Here is a 16,361-nt window from a genome sequence, read left to right as displayed (position 1 = left end):
AAAATAATTCAGAAATCTTTGACAAAATTTGGTGTCAAAAAGGAAAAATCTGCTTTGTCACAATAGAAAAATTCACTGGTCTAAAAAAGCATTGATTTGTTATTGTATTTCACATATTGAAATAGGAATAGAGTCGCTTTAGCTGTCACATGGCTCTGTATGTCAGAATTAAGCAGTCCAGTGTTTAATCATTCCTAGAAATAACAAATTTCTAGGAATGGGCAATATTGTTTTATTCACATCAACATAGAAAATATCTATTTACACCTTGATACCATGCATCTTTGTGCTGGTGGTTGAAAACTTCTTCCTGATCCTGTGGAATACAAATTCATACCTTCAAATATGGATATTCTACCCTTATCTTTTCCAAACACCACACATTGTTACAGTTCCCTTCTCACTCCTTTCTGGTAGCAAACACACCTTCAGATATTAATTACTTGGCATTTATATTCTCTTCTGCTAGCTTTCAAGTCCACCCTTCACTTAAAACAAGACTATATTTAAAAAATCCCAAAAGTTTGTTCACAATAAGAAAAGCTTCCACACCTTGAAAATAATAAATCAAATGAAGCAAGAAAACACTCTCTGCAGAATCTGAATAGCTTAGGAGAGCTTTGCAATAGATGGCTCCTGTGGATTGATCTTTTAACACACTGTCACATGGTCATTTGACACTTGTATTCCAATTAAGAGAGCGCTCCTAAATAGCTACAGAAATGCTAATTTGACATGGCTATGATGCATACAGAAAATCAGGGGTAGCAAGATGTTATGCTATTATTACATCTGATTCTTTATAAGTTCTTTATACTCTTTTCTTGAAAATCAGCACTTTGGACCTCCTACATGTTGTACTAGAAAAAGATAATATGGATCAGTAACTTTTTCTTTTGTTGTATTGAACCTATGCCTAGTGGTTTTTGTTTTTACAAGACTTATTCTCAGTTCATTCATGTAAAAATTCCTATTTGCATTTTAAATTATCTTCTGCTGTAAGTAACAAATCTATTTATAAAGATTTAATAAGGGGATCTGGAGGTAAGTAGTTCTGGAAGGCTAGCCTAGTTAATCATAACATTGACCTGAATAAACATACCTTTTAAATTATGGTATTTTTATATTGCTATAAATCTTCCTACAGATAGCTTCATACAATTTTTAGAAAACCTTATATTTTAGGGAAAAAAGTAGTTTCAAAGTGTTATCATTAAATGAAGGAGCATATAACTTTTTTTCCTTATTTAAAACAAAGAAAATTAAGATTGTGGCCTGTGATTTTCTATATGTAAGTATTAAGAATCAATATTGAAGGACCAAGTATGAGTCAAATCCTAGTGAGTTTGATCTAAGACCAATCACCAGTACAGTCTGAGTTTATAGGCCACTTCAGCTTTTTTCTGTCCACCCCTGCCATTTAATTTATTTATTCCTTTCTCCATCCTTATTTTAGTGAATGTTAATCTCTGACATTACTCAGCAAACAACGTTCTTCACCTGACCACTCTAACTCACTAGTACAGGACCTGTCACATCAGGAAAAACCCAAAAAACCTCTCAACAACACTAGGCAGGCACAGCTGATAGAGAGCAGTGACACAGCCTGGCACATCAGACCATGTGTGTGATGGGCACAGCAGCTCCCAGGAGCCATCAGCCAGGGACAACAAAGGCCACCAATGGCACCACTTGGTGATCTTGCTGACTTGCCACCCACACCAGGAGGCACAGCCAGGCAGACCATGCATCAAAAAATGGTCTGGAGGCAGGCAAATCAGGCAGCACACCTGATTCACCATCAGCTTTCGGGAGCCTGCAGAAGACAGCTAAACTCCTCTGTAGGCTAAACTTCCATCAGGCAGAACTACAACTGGAACTTCACTATGAAACAGAACTGTGGAAACTGAGCTGCCACTTCATTTCAGCAGCATATATATGTATGTATACTTAATCTGTGCATTTTTTGCTTCTTGATAGGATATTTCTGATTATGATAAACAAGTTTTGCAGTGCAAAGAAAGCTGCTGCTTGTCTGCCTTTGGAACATACAGTGAAAGTAACTTCCAGGCAGAAATCAGACTCTTGGAATATTAAAACAGCAAAGTCCAGGAGAAGTCTGAGAGTACAATTATGCAAATTTTATTAAGCATTGGTTTGTTTCAGAATAGTTAAATTATTTCCTAGCATTTAAATTATTCTGTGTCAAACTGCATCTTTTATTAGGACTTCCTACATCATGGAGTGATATTACAAGAAAAATGCACAGGTAATATTCCAAAGTGGCCGGTATGAACGGAGCTACAAGGAAAGAGAAAATAAAGAATTAGACAGACCACAATGCCTAAAGGCCTCGTGCATTGTTTGTTGTCAAACACTAATAGTCTAGTTTGATGTTTCTCAGAGTGATGTAAAACATGTGGTAACCTTTGCCCATTCCTTGCTCTGGAATTCCCATGTACCAAATGCCACTGAGGCAGAGCAGCTTCCCTGGGATGGCTGCCAGCACTCTGAGTACAGCTTGCTGAAAATAAACCCGGTGCCAAGAAGATGCAAAGGGTAATCACTTAAAGGGAAAGATGCCATCAGAAGATTAAGCAAAAAACAACTACAGCAGAGAGAGAGGAATATATGTCTTTAAAGTAAAAAACAAATGACAATTTCAGAACAACTACTACAGTTCCTAGGGCTTATTTCATTAGTTACAATAATTTCAGGTGCCTGTAGGCAAGTTTATTTTAAATTTGTACTGATTTCTTCAGAATGATTAGGAATCTGGAATCTAGACAAAGGCATAGCCTGATTTGCTGATGTGCTAGAGACAAGAAGATGTCTGCCAAATTCATAATTCTGCCAAATTCATTTATTTATGCACAAATACTTGTTTGGAGATATGGCAAAGGCTTTGTAACCCCACAAACTGTTAGATACTTGTCTCTTCAAAGTAAAATGCATTAGAGATTAGCTGTCAGAATATTAACACAGAACTTACTCAAAACATGTAAACCAGCAAGGCATGGTTGATAAAACAGGAGAGCAGGATTCTTCTTCTTATTAGACTCAGATATATCTAAGTTGAATCCTAAAATTGGAAACAATACTAATTTCTTTATGTAACATAGCCCTCTTCCATACATGGAAGATTGCCATGAAGCCAAACATGTATAAAAAGACAATTTTTATGTATAAAAAGACAATTTTATTTATGTCTGCCAAAACTGTACCATGCAGTTTTTCAGGATACTCTGACAGCTTAAGTATGCAGTTAAAGACACGGTCTTTCACCTTATGAGTTTGTGTTAGACCCTAAATTCTTTTTCATGTCTGTATTTAATAACAATTAATAGGTGAAATCTGTCATACTGATATAAATTATAGAAGGATATAGAAACTCTTCAAATACATAGATATATTTTGCCAAATTTCCAAAGCAACAATTGCCTAAATATCGTACAGACTTTCTAAAAATGATTTAGTAATAGAGAAATCAATTGTTGGTACTGTGCAGTGGTATTGTCAAGACCTGCAGAGACATTGGCACTTCCTCAGTATTTAAACACTCCTAGATGCAAAGCTATTCACATAATTAAATACACAGTTCTTCATATGGAAAAAAAAAAGAATGAGCATATTCTTGCTCTTATGAAACACATTATTTGCAGGTAATGTCACAATGACTTTTATTTCACATATCAAATAAAATTGCCACAACAAATTCTCAAAGACTGTGTGAATGGTCCAGATAATTGCATGCAATGGGAAGTTACAGGGTGAACCACTGAGGTTAAAAAACATTCTGGAGCAAAAAAATTAGTGATTCCCATTGTTTCTTTTTCTTAAAGGGCAAATCTTTACCTTTCCAACAGTCTTTTTAGGTTTTGTTCTGTTTTATCCTTCATTCTCAAGGGTGAATATTTCCAGTACTCCATAAATTAGTACTGTGGTATCTGTTACATTTCATTTGTAGTCTCAATTACTCTCTTTTAAACATGTGATGATTTCTTTGAAAAATAGGGAGAAATATTTGTTGCATTTGCAAAGGGAAGTGTTGAAGAATATGATAATCCTCAGTTTCTTAGCAGCTCATTTTGAAATTTCACAGAAATGTCTTGTATAAAATCTTTATCTTGATGCTGGAGACAGCCTGTATGTCACCACAGACATGCAGCCCACCACTATAAAGAAATCTGTGTAAAGCTGGACCCAAGCCCTTAAGTACAGCTGAAGTTTAATAGACTAAATTTTTTTAAGAACAACTTGTGTAAAAATACTGGGGGGTCAAAAGATCAAGAGTTGATGGAAACAAGGAGAAACAGGGCTGATATGGACTTAATGTCAGAAAATTTAGAGTCAGCATCAGATAGAGGAAGGTGCATTACTACAGACATTTAAGATAGCAAGATACAGTGCAATTTCCCCCCCATCAGTCTCTGTATCCACCCTTTCCCATTTCTTTCTCCTTGACTCTTCCATCCCTGTCTGCCCCACCCTGCCTGCACAGGGAAGCAGAGCCGGCACTTCTGGGTCAGAGACAAGAAATTCTCTGTGGGAGATTCTGCTCACAGCCTGAGCTGTGCCCAGTGATGCTGAGCAAAGCTGCACTCTTAGCAGAGCTATGGGATCACTCCATTTGGCATTCTCTGCTCTGGGGGTGCCCATAGGAATCAAAGCTCCAGGGTGTGTGAGGTTTCCACTCCCCTGCCGGAACAAGTCCGTGCTCTGGGTTCACAGGGAGATGGGCACAGTTTGTACTCAGGGTGCATATTGTAGGTGAACTAAACACCTCCCTTTTATTTTCTTAAATAGTGAAAATCAAATAGATATATGAATTCATTCTACCCTCATTTCAAGAATTCCCAATCCCTACTACACAGAGCAATTTGCCATAACAAATTATTTTATGAAGTGGTACGTTTCCATAGTAGAAAACTCTGTCAACATTAACTGCTTAAACAAATGTTTGATTGTTCTGCAGTCAAATAACTGGATTCACAAAGAACAGAAAGCATAAGTATTGTAGTTAAACACTAAATGATTTCTGAGTTAATTAAAAAAAATTCTGAGTTTGAAAATATGAAATGACAAAAGCTTGAATCTCCAACTTTTACAAGATTTATGCGCAGAGAGGGAAGCCATTTCCAGAAAGCAACCTTTAATAGATCAGCATCTCTACCTGTGGGGAATACATGTGTCTTATTTAAATGACTATTACTGATCTGATTTACATTTTACATACAATATTTTCATACTCTGCTGCTGCTGCAACACACTTTGCAACGTAGAGCAAGAGCCTTAAATAATCTCTTAGCTCAATGCAATTTTTCCTAGGCTAGCATTTCATTTGGTATGAGTCTGAACATGATATCATGTTCCTGTTTGGGATACAGAGTCTCTGAGACCATATCTGATTGCCTTTCTCCCTTTCACTCTCTTATCAGCCACAATCAGAAATGCTTCTGACATCTTCTGATAGATGAGGCCATACCTTCTTCTGAAGCCTGCCTGCAGCACAGTGCATTGACCGCCTGTAACTCTGCTCACAGATCAGAAGGACAGTGCACTTGCAATGGTTCACAATCAGAGGAAAAAAGATTCTTTTTCCTTTGATATTTCAATTTTTAAAAATCAGTTAGATAAAAGATTCTTTATCCCTAAATGTAGTAAGATAATTTTCAGGAAGTAGTAAGCAGTTGCTGTGAATGTAATATAAAATATGGACAGGAGGGTTGCAATTTTCAAAATGAGCTCCCAAAACATTTCAAAGAGGGTAAGCTTGAAAGTTCTGAATCTGGCCCTTAAAAGACTCTTAATTAAAGTCAAAGTGTTGGGGTGACCAAGTCAAGCTAAAACTCTTTCTATGCTTCTCTTTGTAAAACTAATAATGGTAAAGGCTCTCTTAAAAAACCCAATTTTTGCCTTATTCATCAGTGTGTTCAGAAACATCCTCTGTCTATATGAGGGTTTTCATTAACACAGCTTTTTATACTAGACTCTGAGAAGAGTGGATGCCATTGCATGCATGAAACATGAAAAATGCCTTATAATTTTTAATATCACAATTTAGGCTGACACAATTTCATATATGCCTGGGCTAAAACTAAGGCCATTTCCTTTACATAACTGACTTTCCAATGCACACCAGAGCAGATTGCCCAGAGAGATTGTGGAGTCTCCCACACCAGAGATATTCAAGAACTGTCTGGATGCAATCCTGTGCCATGCACTCTAGGATGAGAGCTCCCTGTTTGAGCCAGGAGGCTGGACCAGACAACCCACTGGGGTCCCTCCCAACCTGACCCATTCTATGATTCCATGAGCTCCTCTTCCAGCTGCAAGGAACTGCAGGAACTGCCTGAGGTTCACGGGAAAGACGCAGAGGGACATTAATTAGTAAACAACCTGTGTGCTCAGCAAGTACCTGATTCTGAAAAGCAGTGAGGACAATTTAAGGGACCAAAATTATAGCACCCCTGGTGACTTAGTAGAAACATCTGGTGGTGGGCTGACTCTCCATAAAAGCTTTTCTGTTCTGCTTGTCACTGAAATCTGCAGAATCCTATATCTCAGAAACATCCTATCATTCTCTAGGTTGCATTTTATTTGTTGCCAGCACAAAAAAATATGAAATGTGTCAAATATCAGGGTAAAATATGTCGAATCTCATGTCCCAGGAAGAAGTGTTATTCATATTTGAGGTTTTAATGTAAATTAGCTAAACCAATTTTTTTGTCTCTGCTGCACTCAAGTGGCACTTCTCTGCAGAACTCAGTTGTATCACAGTTTGGATCCCTGTTTGCTACAGAGACTGACTTCCTATTGTTACTTTATAAATTAATGAATGTCTTCTCTACTTGCAATGTGGACAAGAACTCCCTGGTTCAAAGGCAATAGATTTGCTTGTGTGGAACTTAATAAAGTGTAAAACAGTTTAGGTAATGAAAGAGTTGTTAACATCAGATTGTGACTAATTTTCTGTCTGCTACTAGGAGTAAGAGTATTATTTCCCATGCCAGAACCTATAAATCAGGGTGGTGAAAATATCATTTTAAGACAAGTGTTCTCAGGAGGAAATAAGGGTTGCAGATTCACAAAGGAGAAATGCCCTTTAATATAGTATTTTAGAAAATGTTTCTAGAAATTGATGAATTAGTTCAGAGGCTTCTGAAATTCTCGTAAAGTCAGAGCTGAAGAAGTTCAACTCTTGAAGTATTGTCACCAGATGACAATTAAAGTGTGACAAGAAAGCACTGAGACTTCTCTGCTAATTATTTTCTACATCATAAACATCAGGACCTTTTCAGACATTTTAGAAATTGGTTTGCTTGTTGGCAAACTAATTTTCATCAGCTATCATAAAAAGGTTCAATGCCAAGTACAAATTGAAATGGAATGATTTTAGCTTTATTTTTCTGTGAAATGTGAAATAGTTTTCACTAATACTTAGAAATAGCAGAAGTCAGTTCCAGCTGGTTCACATTAGTAGTAAACATGATTAAAATTTTTACAAATTATTATCCAAGTGGTGCTCTAAAACCATGAATACCAATTTAACAATTCTAAGGTAGTGAGACCAAGCTGTAGGGGAGTATTAGGTGGTCCAGATAACTGTGACGTTGTCGCCAAAGATGCTTTCTGATCAGCTGGCACATTAAAGCATTATAATTCTCCCTTTGTCATATTATGGGATTTGAAACAATGAAACAATGTTTGCTACGGTGTTTAAGTGAAAAATAAAAACCCAAGCTGAATTCCACACTCCTTTGCTCTGGTAGAGAAGCCCTGAAGGGGTGAATTTGGGGAGGGATGAGAATAATAATAATATACCTGTAGTGGATATGAAAATCTCTTTTTAAAGCAAATGTGTTTCACAGTTTAAAGAAAAAGTGCACTCTACATACAGATCTTCATGCAAAAATAATCTATTCAGCATTATAGGGATCCTATAAATAAAATATGGGTTGATGATTTTTCCCCCACTTACTTTGAATATAAGAAGCAGAAGTAGAACTAAGTCTGTTGGTAGGAGAGTGAGAAGAGGATTGCTGAAACATTTGGAAATTAAAGGTTTCAGGGATCTCTGAGCTATCAATTCAGGTGCTATAAAATAAAAACTAAGCAGATACTTCAAAATGATCACTTGGATGGTCACCAGAACTTCACAGAATCATCTGTAAAGTTAGAAGAGACCTTGTTAATCATGTAGTCCAACCATCCATCACTGACCTCCGCCCACAAGCAGGCACCCAAACCAAACAATGCCCCTGTAGCCCTCAGTCCTCACAAGCAAGATGGACATGCTGCAGTAGTGGTGAGATGGCTTTTCCTCCTCTGTAAAATACATCTGAGCTTTCTTTTTAAAAACAACTGTTCATTGGTACTAAAGTTGTTCAGAAGGAGGTGCTCATTGGAAGAAAACACCCATCAGAAAAGCTTCTTGGGTTCAGGACAGAACTCCTGGAGCTGCAGGTAAATGTCTGCCTCAAACCACCTTAATTAATGTGCCCCTTCAGCAGTGTAGAAGCTCAAGTTCCACACTGGGGCTAAAGCTGGGGCAGTAGAATGTGGGTTGCCTCTATGAGGCCCCATGAAGACCCAGCTCAACCCTCAGGGGACACTGCAGTGGTAATGCACCTCAGGAAAGACTGACAGAAGCAGAGAAGGAACTGGAATCTTTTCTTCCACACCTTCTTGAAAGCACCAACAGGCTACTGGCTACTTCTGTCTGTCTGAAGTAGAAAGAGAAAACATTTCCCAGGCAACCTCTAACACACAGCAATTTTTCCGATCCAGCCATTTCATTTAGAGACTAAAGTGAATTTTAGCTTTTTAGAAAGCCTGGCCATTTCTATCAGCTTTGATGATGATATATAGGATGAACGTCATTCAATGTTCTCATGTTGCACTGGTGTTTGTTACCATACTATTACAGAGGTTATACTTTGGTAGTGGATAGGATTGCTATAGTTATAGTTTCATGGTTCAAGGAGACAGCATGTTCCAATCCTACTGCATGAAAATTTTCTTGTGATACAGCACAGTGCATGTTGGTTCCTAAACAAAATTACTGTTTTCCTGTTATTCCTCAGCTTTTAAAACTATTACTTACATAGCTGTGTTCTTAAAACAGATCATGGTCTGTTCTGAAAACAAGCAACATCAGCCCCTTCTGTATTACAAATATATAAAGTTTTGCAGATGCTAGAACATGAGCTAAAAATTAAATGTAGGGATCTGATTTCAAATAAAATCTGGTAAACATTTATTTTCTGTGAGAAAGGGAAAGAAAGGGAGGTTAGAGTGTCATGGGAGGAAAAGAATGCACCACAGCTTCTGTGGAACCAGAAAGGCAGCCCTGTGGTACCACACTGCTGAGGAAGTTGTGGAAAACTGGTATGAAACAGGTATGATGCAAGGTAAATGAGCCTAAAATTTGATCTAACCATTGAAGAGAAGGAATGCATTTTAGTCCTGAAAGCTCAGTGTGTCTGATCTTTAACAGGTACAAATGGATGGAGTCCTAATAATCTTGGTGGAATCATGACATTTTACATGCACTCACAGCACTCCAATTAGAGTCTTGTTTTTATCTTTTGGTTGTTCTGCTTTTCAAAGCAGTCCTAGTAAAACAAACCAACTGTGCACTGGAGGAATTTGCTTGTTGAAGAAATACATTCCAATTGTGTCTTTCTAGCTGATACAGTTTGCTCAACAAAATGATTTTTTTTAATGAGAGAATTTTATTTAGTATTGTAAGAGCATTTTCAAGTGTTTTTTAATAAGTATTCTCAGATCTGCTGAAGCAGAAAGCAACTCGCTGTCCTTCCAAGCCCTAAACATGGAAAGTTCCTCTTTTTCCTTCACAAATCTGTGCATATTCTTCTTTATTAATAAGGACTAATTATTGTTTTTCTGGCTTTCCTATGGTCTTCTAAGGACCATATTGATTAAATGGAGATACACTGCCTAACTACATTTATGATGGCCATTCTGATGCTAATTCAACATTGTTATTAATAGATACTCAGATGTTGTGGCAGCGTGTAAAACAAAAATGACTCTGCATAAGTCAGACAGAGCCAAGTCACATTTCAACATTTGAAACAGAAAGAGCTCTAGAAAATACTCTGTTTCCAACATGGTTTTCAGTTCACACAAAGCCAGAAGTGTTCTTTCTCCATGAAGGTGTCATGCATCTGTTTTCATCTCTCTGGGTGTCCATGTGAGGTCTTCTCCCGCATCCCAGCAGCCTGGTATGCACCAAGCCCTCGTTCTGTCTAACCTTCTCAGAGGTTCAAAGCCAAATGGTAAGTTAAGGAAAAGGCAAAACCAAACATCAGGTGTTGGCCATCTTTAGTGTCCTTCAGTGTGCAGCTGCACACGTGTTCCTCTACAGAAATACGAAGCAGATTCTGTCCTCTGGGGCTGTGCAAGCAGAGGTGCCTGTTGTTACTCTACACCTGGATCACTGTACAGAAAGGGGAAAATAGCTGCACCCTGTGGATGACAGCTGAATTTTTGAGAAAGTACTGAAGCGTTTCATGTCAATACGTGTTTGTTTGCAAAGCAACCACCTGGGGATCCACACCTCTTTTACCAAGGGATTAATCCTTGCACATTTGATAGTAACTCTGACTCCTCATATTAAAACAAGCCCCAGAACCTAGCCAGTCTTTACATGCCCTCTAGGCAGTGTGTTAAGTTGTGCAGGGGGAAAGAGAAGGAATAAGAACCTGAGCATACGTTTCCTTTCTTGCAGAAGTAATAAAGGGCTGCTGCCAACAGGAGCAGAACTGATCACACAGTAGATCAATACCACCCTCTGGGAGTTTTCTAGTTAAGTTGATGTTTCTTAATTTCATTTATACAGTTGTATATTTCTCGAAGACATTCCCAAGTTGCTGCATATTCAGTCAAAACGTGCCTCCCTCCTGCTTTATTCTTTGAAAGGTAATGACCATCCTTCCCAAAACACCTTTCCTACATACAGAGGAGTTAGTATCATAAACCCTGCCATGAACAACCATGCAGAAAATTGTATACAGGTCCTGACAGCAGCTGCCCCACAAATGTGTTTTTATGCCACCGCAACAATTAGTTAAACTTAATTTGACAGGAGATTCTCTGCTCTTCTTTTCAAAAACTTACACTGCCAGCATTAACACACACCGTAGTGAGATATTAGTTGGTGAGTTTTCTCATACCAGAAATTTTTGTGGGTAACTAATGCAAACCTACCAGCCACAGAAAAAAAATGCCTCTGCAACTGTTTCCTTCAAAATATTTGTTTCTACTTTTTAAAAAATACCTTACTCAAAGGGCAGTAAATCTTGCTGCTTGTGTCTGAGGGCAATTCTTCTTTAGCTAAAATGTAGCAAATTTGTCTCTGTGCGACTGGAAGAATCCTAACTCTTCATGTCCCCCTGTTAAGAGGAAGAGATCATCAGCTATGTTTATCCATCCAGGCAACCTGGGTGTCTTATTTGGCTGGACATCAAGCTGGCAGAAGAATATCATATGCCACCACAAGACTATGTGACTTAAATAAGTAGCTGAACTGAATTCTTATCCATCCTCACTCACAGCTCCTACTGGGAGAAAGAACAGAATAAAAAAATACAACTCCATAGCATCCTTTCATTAGTTTAGTTTCTCTCATTTGACACCGTTTACACACTTAAACAATAGCCCTGGACTTTCCACTTTTCAAAGAACAGAACAAGGGCCAAATGTATATCAAAATTACTGCATCAAAGGACTGATGATATCACACCACTCAATGTGTGCAGAGGAAATGCTTAAAGTCTCTGCCACAGACTTTTCACTCACAGTTTTGTCACTGAAGCCTGGCCTCTGGAAATACACTGTTCTATATGATCTGCCTCTGATTTGTTAATTTTATACTTTAAAACTGGAGGCTTTAAAACAGCCAACATTACCCCAGACCTGAGCACTGTGAACCCTTGCAATACATCTTCTGAATCCCACAGTCTATTACAGGATAACAGAAATTACAGGGTTCAGAGCTTCAAATACTGTTTTCTAATGCAATTTTTTTGGGATGGCACTGTAGTAAGAATAATAGTAAAAATTAAATTTAACAGTTCTCCACAGTTTCTAGGATGATATAGAAGAATTCTTTTTGCAGAAAAATCTTCACAGAAGTTGTCTTTGTGTTTTCAAATTCTATGAACTATTTAAACAAATCGTCTTAAGTACAAAAAATGCATTCTAAATCTCTAGTATTTGCACAAAGCTAATACTTCAGATCTGAAAAACCACCACTACTGTCAGAAGGCATGTTATTTGGTTTCCACTCATTTACTGTGAAGCACAAAATGTTTCTATCAATCCTTATCTGATTGCATATGTGGTACCTGGCACTTTGACCCATCTTCTCAGAATTATTCATCCTTAGGTGCCAAAATTGATGCACCTGGTGGTAGCTAGGTAAAGGAAAAACATCAGAACTCCTGAACTACTTTTGTACACTTAGGCTTTATCTGTGTCCCACTGTTGTCAGGGTATAAACTCCAAAGAATATCAATTCCACACCCTGAAGCTTGTGACTGAAAAGTGCAAATTCCACACTAGAGGTAAAGACAAGTGTTTCACTGGAAGTGTAAGAACTGATGTCCCTGCAAGAGTAAGCCAGCTTGCTGGCTGAAGAACAAGAACGATGAATTTCACACTTCTGACATCTTCTACCCAATATGGATCTGAGAGGAGGAATACTGAACCATCATTTGATTACAAAAGACTTAATTTTGTTCTGGCAGCTAGCAGGACCGCAGCTGTCCCTTTCACTTTCACCCTGTGACAAACACATGGAATGCTGTAATAATTTCAAGCATGAAAATGGAGTAACAATGTGATGATGAACAACACTGAGTAGCTAAGAATTCCTATTTACATGGGATATCTTCCTGGCTGCACCACATGACTTGTTTTCTGTTAGCCCAGAAACCAGAACCAATCTCATCAAGAGCATGTATCTACCTCAATATGAGGAGAAATTAAGTCTCAAATATTTTTTATGATTAAATAGAGATGTGTCAGGTTTTACTCTGTTGACACTAATGGCTTGGTTAATAGCTGGCATTTTTGCTTCATGCAGCCCCTATAATGAAACTACCAGTACAAGAGCAATTTTTTGCCTGAGATTGCAAAATTCCAAGAAAACCATATATGTGTCATAGAACACCAATTTTCAGACCATTTCTCATTAAAATATGCTTTAGCTATTGGTAGAAGAACCAAGTGATGAATGGAAAGGAATCACATATGATCAAATGTCTCAAACATACATCATACTTGCAATGAAGACCCTGGAAAATCAGTCTGCTACCATGACTTACCTAGAAGTCTGGTAAGAGCAAGCAGAGGGCTCATTTCCTCATTTTCAGAAGGGAAAAGGACATAAACAGGGAGAAAAGGACATGAACAGGAGCAGCTGTTATAATGATATATTTATATACTATTTTACACAATTAAACATTTTACAATTTTAAAAAGTGATCTGTAGTATATTGGATTAGGCTCAGCAGACTGTGCCTTGCTCTGATGGAATCACTGGAACTCCACTGGTGAAAACTCCTGTCCACCCTATGGCAATTAACTCAGAAGAAGCAGCCATTCATAGCCCATGAAACTTCTGCAATACACAATTTTTTGGAGACAATGTGAGTGCAAATGTCAGTAAGTGTTTTGTCCACTGCAGAGAGGCCAGCCTTAAATTTTATTTTCTCTAGATGCTGAATTGAGATTGTTCAGAGGAAACACTGCAAATAAACTTTTCTTACAAAACCAGCAAAACTCATTGCCTCAGCTGAAGTCCACTTACCAGATTTTCTATTGGTACCACCACTAGTAGCTGCTACGGAACACAGATGCACCAACATGTAGATACAGAGCTTAAACCAAAGCTTCCCTAAAAACTGTTTATCAAAATAAGTGCATAATTTAATACTCAGAAATTATTATAAACAAATATCTTACAGATTGTCCTTTGGAAACTTGAATATATTCATGGTGACAGGGTTTTTCCCTACAGAACAGGTTATAGTCTCTATAGGCTGAGACACACTCAGTGAAATTTACAAATCAATCACCTAACCAGCACTCTGTTAGCCTTTCTGAACTCGAGCCTAGAGAAGTATTACTTTAGTTTTTGAAAACAGCTGGCAGTTCACATAGTAAGAATTTGGGGAGAGCTGAGGAAGAGAGAATGACACAGAGGTTACAGAATAACAGTTCACCCAGCTAAGCTTGACTTCAGGTTTTTGGATATGAGAAAAGATCTTCCTGCATCTTCAAAGAGATGTGGCATTACAGAGCTTATCTGTGACAAACCTCTTTGTTTCTGCAGTCATCAGTGAAGATACAGCAAAGGAAATGGAGGAGCTGCAGTTATGCATTTGCAATACACAAAGTCCTTGTTTTCCCACTAGGCACTGCAGAATAGCAATTGTCCATTCACAGCACATAACACATCCTCTGCATTTCAGAGCTAATATTTTTGCAGTCCTTAAGCGAGCATGCTTCAGCCTAGTGTAGTTAATGTTTTTAACCCTATGGGGTACACTGCAGGAGAAAGGTGTGCTCATGCTCTGTTCCTTGTTAAAGGAATTGGTTTTTTAGGTATAATTTTTAAAGTTAAACTGAAATATTTTCAAATTGCCAAGGATTTATATCTACATCAACATTTCAAACAGAGCTATGAAAAGTCTCTTTCCACAAATCAGAAAAATATGAAAATTGCTGGATATTGAACATACCTGTATATTAATCCAATTAACAACAGAAATCTCCTGTCTTGGCTGGAGTTATTTTCAAGACTGCTTGTATACACACAGACACACAGACACAGACACACAGACACACACACAAGCTCTGACAAGTGGCTCTTCCTCTTGTAATTTAGAATCACACTCTTGAAAACAATGTTTGATGGCAGCAGTTGCTTTCATTTACTGCAGCACACACTGCCCACTGTGATGCTGCAATACTCATTCAAGGCAGATCACTGGCTCAAACATGAATTGAAGCTATATGCTATCAAACAGATGCCAGGTTACATCACTTCAACTCCTGAGCAAATTCCCGCTTTTCTCTGCTTAGGTAGCAAAAGCTGTATGAAAACTGGTGTTAATATAAGACAAGCAGCTCTCTCCCTTCCCAGTGGGGATCTGTTTCTTAGTCAAAGCTCAGGCTGCTTCTTAATTTTGAACTTTTGAACCCAAACCAAGTAAAGTAATCTAAGCATGTATTAAAAAAAAAAAAAAGAAAAAGCAGTACATGTACTCCTAAAAAACGAAGCTGATATTTTTTTCTGCTTGACCTGTTTATTTCCAACTCTTCCTCCCTCTGCTCTAACTCTCAGAAAAAACTCACAGCCCCCTCAGGATAGGAACAAGTTTCTGTTTTCTTCTTCCTTCATCTAAGCCAGACAAGTCCCAAGTCTCCTCTCCTGCCACAGAGCAATAGGAAAACATACAGAAAGAAATCAACCACACTTTCCCCAGCAGGGTCAGAAAGGACTTCTACAAGAGATTCTTTTTGCAATCTTCTGTAACCATCAAATGGTTAAATCAACATAAGTCAAAATTTTCATCTAGTTTGAATAAAGAGAAAAAGGGACAAAATTCAAAAAACGGTTGCTGTAGTAACAATCACCAGCAAAAATCTTTTCCACTAAATAATACTATTATCTCCCTCTCCCCCTCACAATTTTAGTTCCCCTTCAAAAAAACAACCATGCTGCTTCTTTTAGATTTGCCGTACGTACCTCAACCATTAAACAAGACATTTAACCATAGTGGCAGCTCTGTGACCTCTGAATGCCGTGAAATCTCTGAGCGGTGCAGCTTGTTCATGAAGACTTGTACTGCACAATCCAGCAACTGCATCCAGGATTGGGAATAGAAATAAGTAACTAAAATAATAGGAACTAAAAAAAGAAAAAAAAAAAAAAAAGAAAAGAAAAAGAAAAAAGGAAAAAAATGAAAAAAAAAAGGATTTTTTTTTAAGAGGGGGGAAAAAAAAGGAAAAGAAAGAAAAAGAAGACCTCCCCAAGTCCCCCAACCCAGGCAGTGAAACCACCTTAAGAGGCCAGGCGGCTGGGGCGGAGGGCGCACGGAGTGCCAAGCAGGGCTGGGGCTGCGGCAGTCTGGCCGCGCGTGTCAGCCCGGCCGGGAGGCGCTGCCAGCGCCGGGCGCGGAGCGCAGAGCGCAGAGCGCGCCCCAATCCCCGCCCCGCTGCTGCCAGCGCCGCCGAGAAGCCTCTGCTGTTTGTGTTTCCTCGTTTCGGGAGTGACGTCAAAGGGTTTAGTTTTTCCTCTGCATGTGCTATTAATTTTAAAGGAC

General features: G+C 38.3%; 1 protein-coding gene across 2 annotated transcripts in view; it reads right to left on the bottom strand.

Moving 5' to 3' along the window:
- The window catches only part of PDE7B (phosphodiesterase 7B), a 169,593-nt gene extending 153,451 nt beyond the window's left edge, over positions 1-16,142 (bottom strand). Inside the window, exons 1-2 of one of the 2 annotated variants that reach the window (XM_059467623.1) lie at positions 16,099-16,142; positions 15,785-15,899 (exon numbers count right to left, since the gene is read on the bottom strand). In XM_059467623.1, coding sequence (XP_059323606.1) covers positions 15,785-15,805 — 21 coding nt within the window. In that variant the 5' untranslated portion in view covers positions 15,806-15,899; positions 16,099-16,142. Of the gene's footprint in view, positions 1-15,784; positions 15,907-16,098 lie in introns of those variants that run through there. The other variant, XM_059467624.1, reaches the window with a different exon arrangement.
- Between the last annotated feature and the right edge of the window lie 219 nt (positions 16,143-16,361).

Source organism: Ammospiza nelsoni, chromosome 3 (genome assembly GCF_027579445.1).
Source record: "Ammospiza nelsoni isolate bAmmNel1 chromosome 3, bAmmNel1.pri, whole genome shotgun sequence".
Classification (NCBI taxonomy): Eukaryota; Metazoa; Chordata; class Aves; order Passeriformes; family Passerellidae; genus Ammospiza; species Ammospiza nelsoni.
The sequence above is the reverse complement of the archived record's forward strand: the minus strand, read 5'-3'. Positions and strand labels throughout refer to the sequence as shown.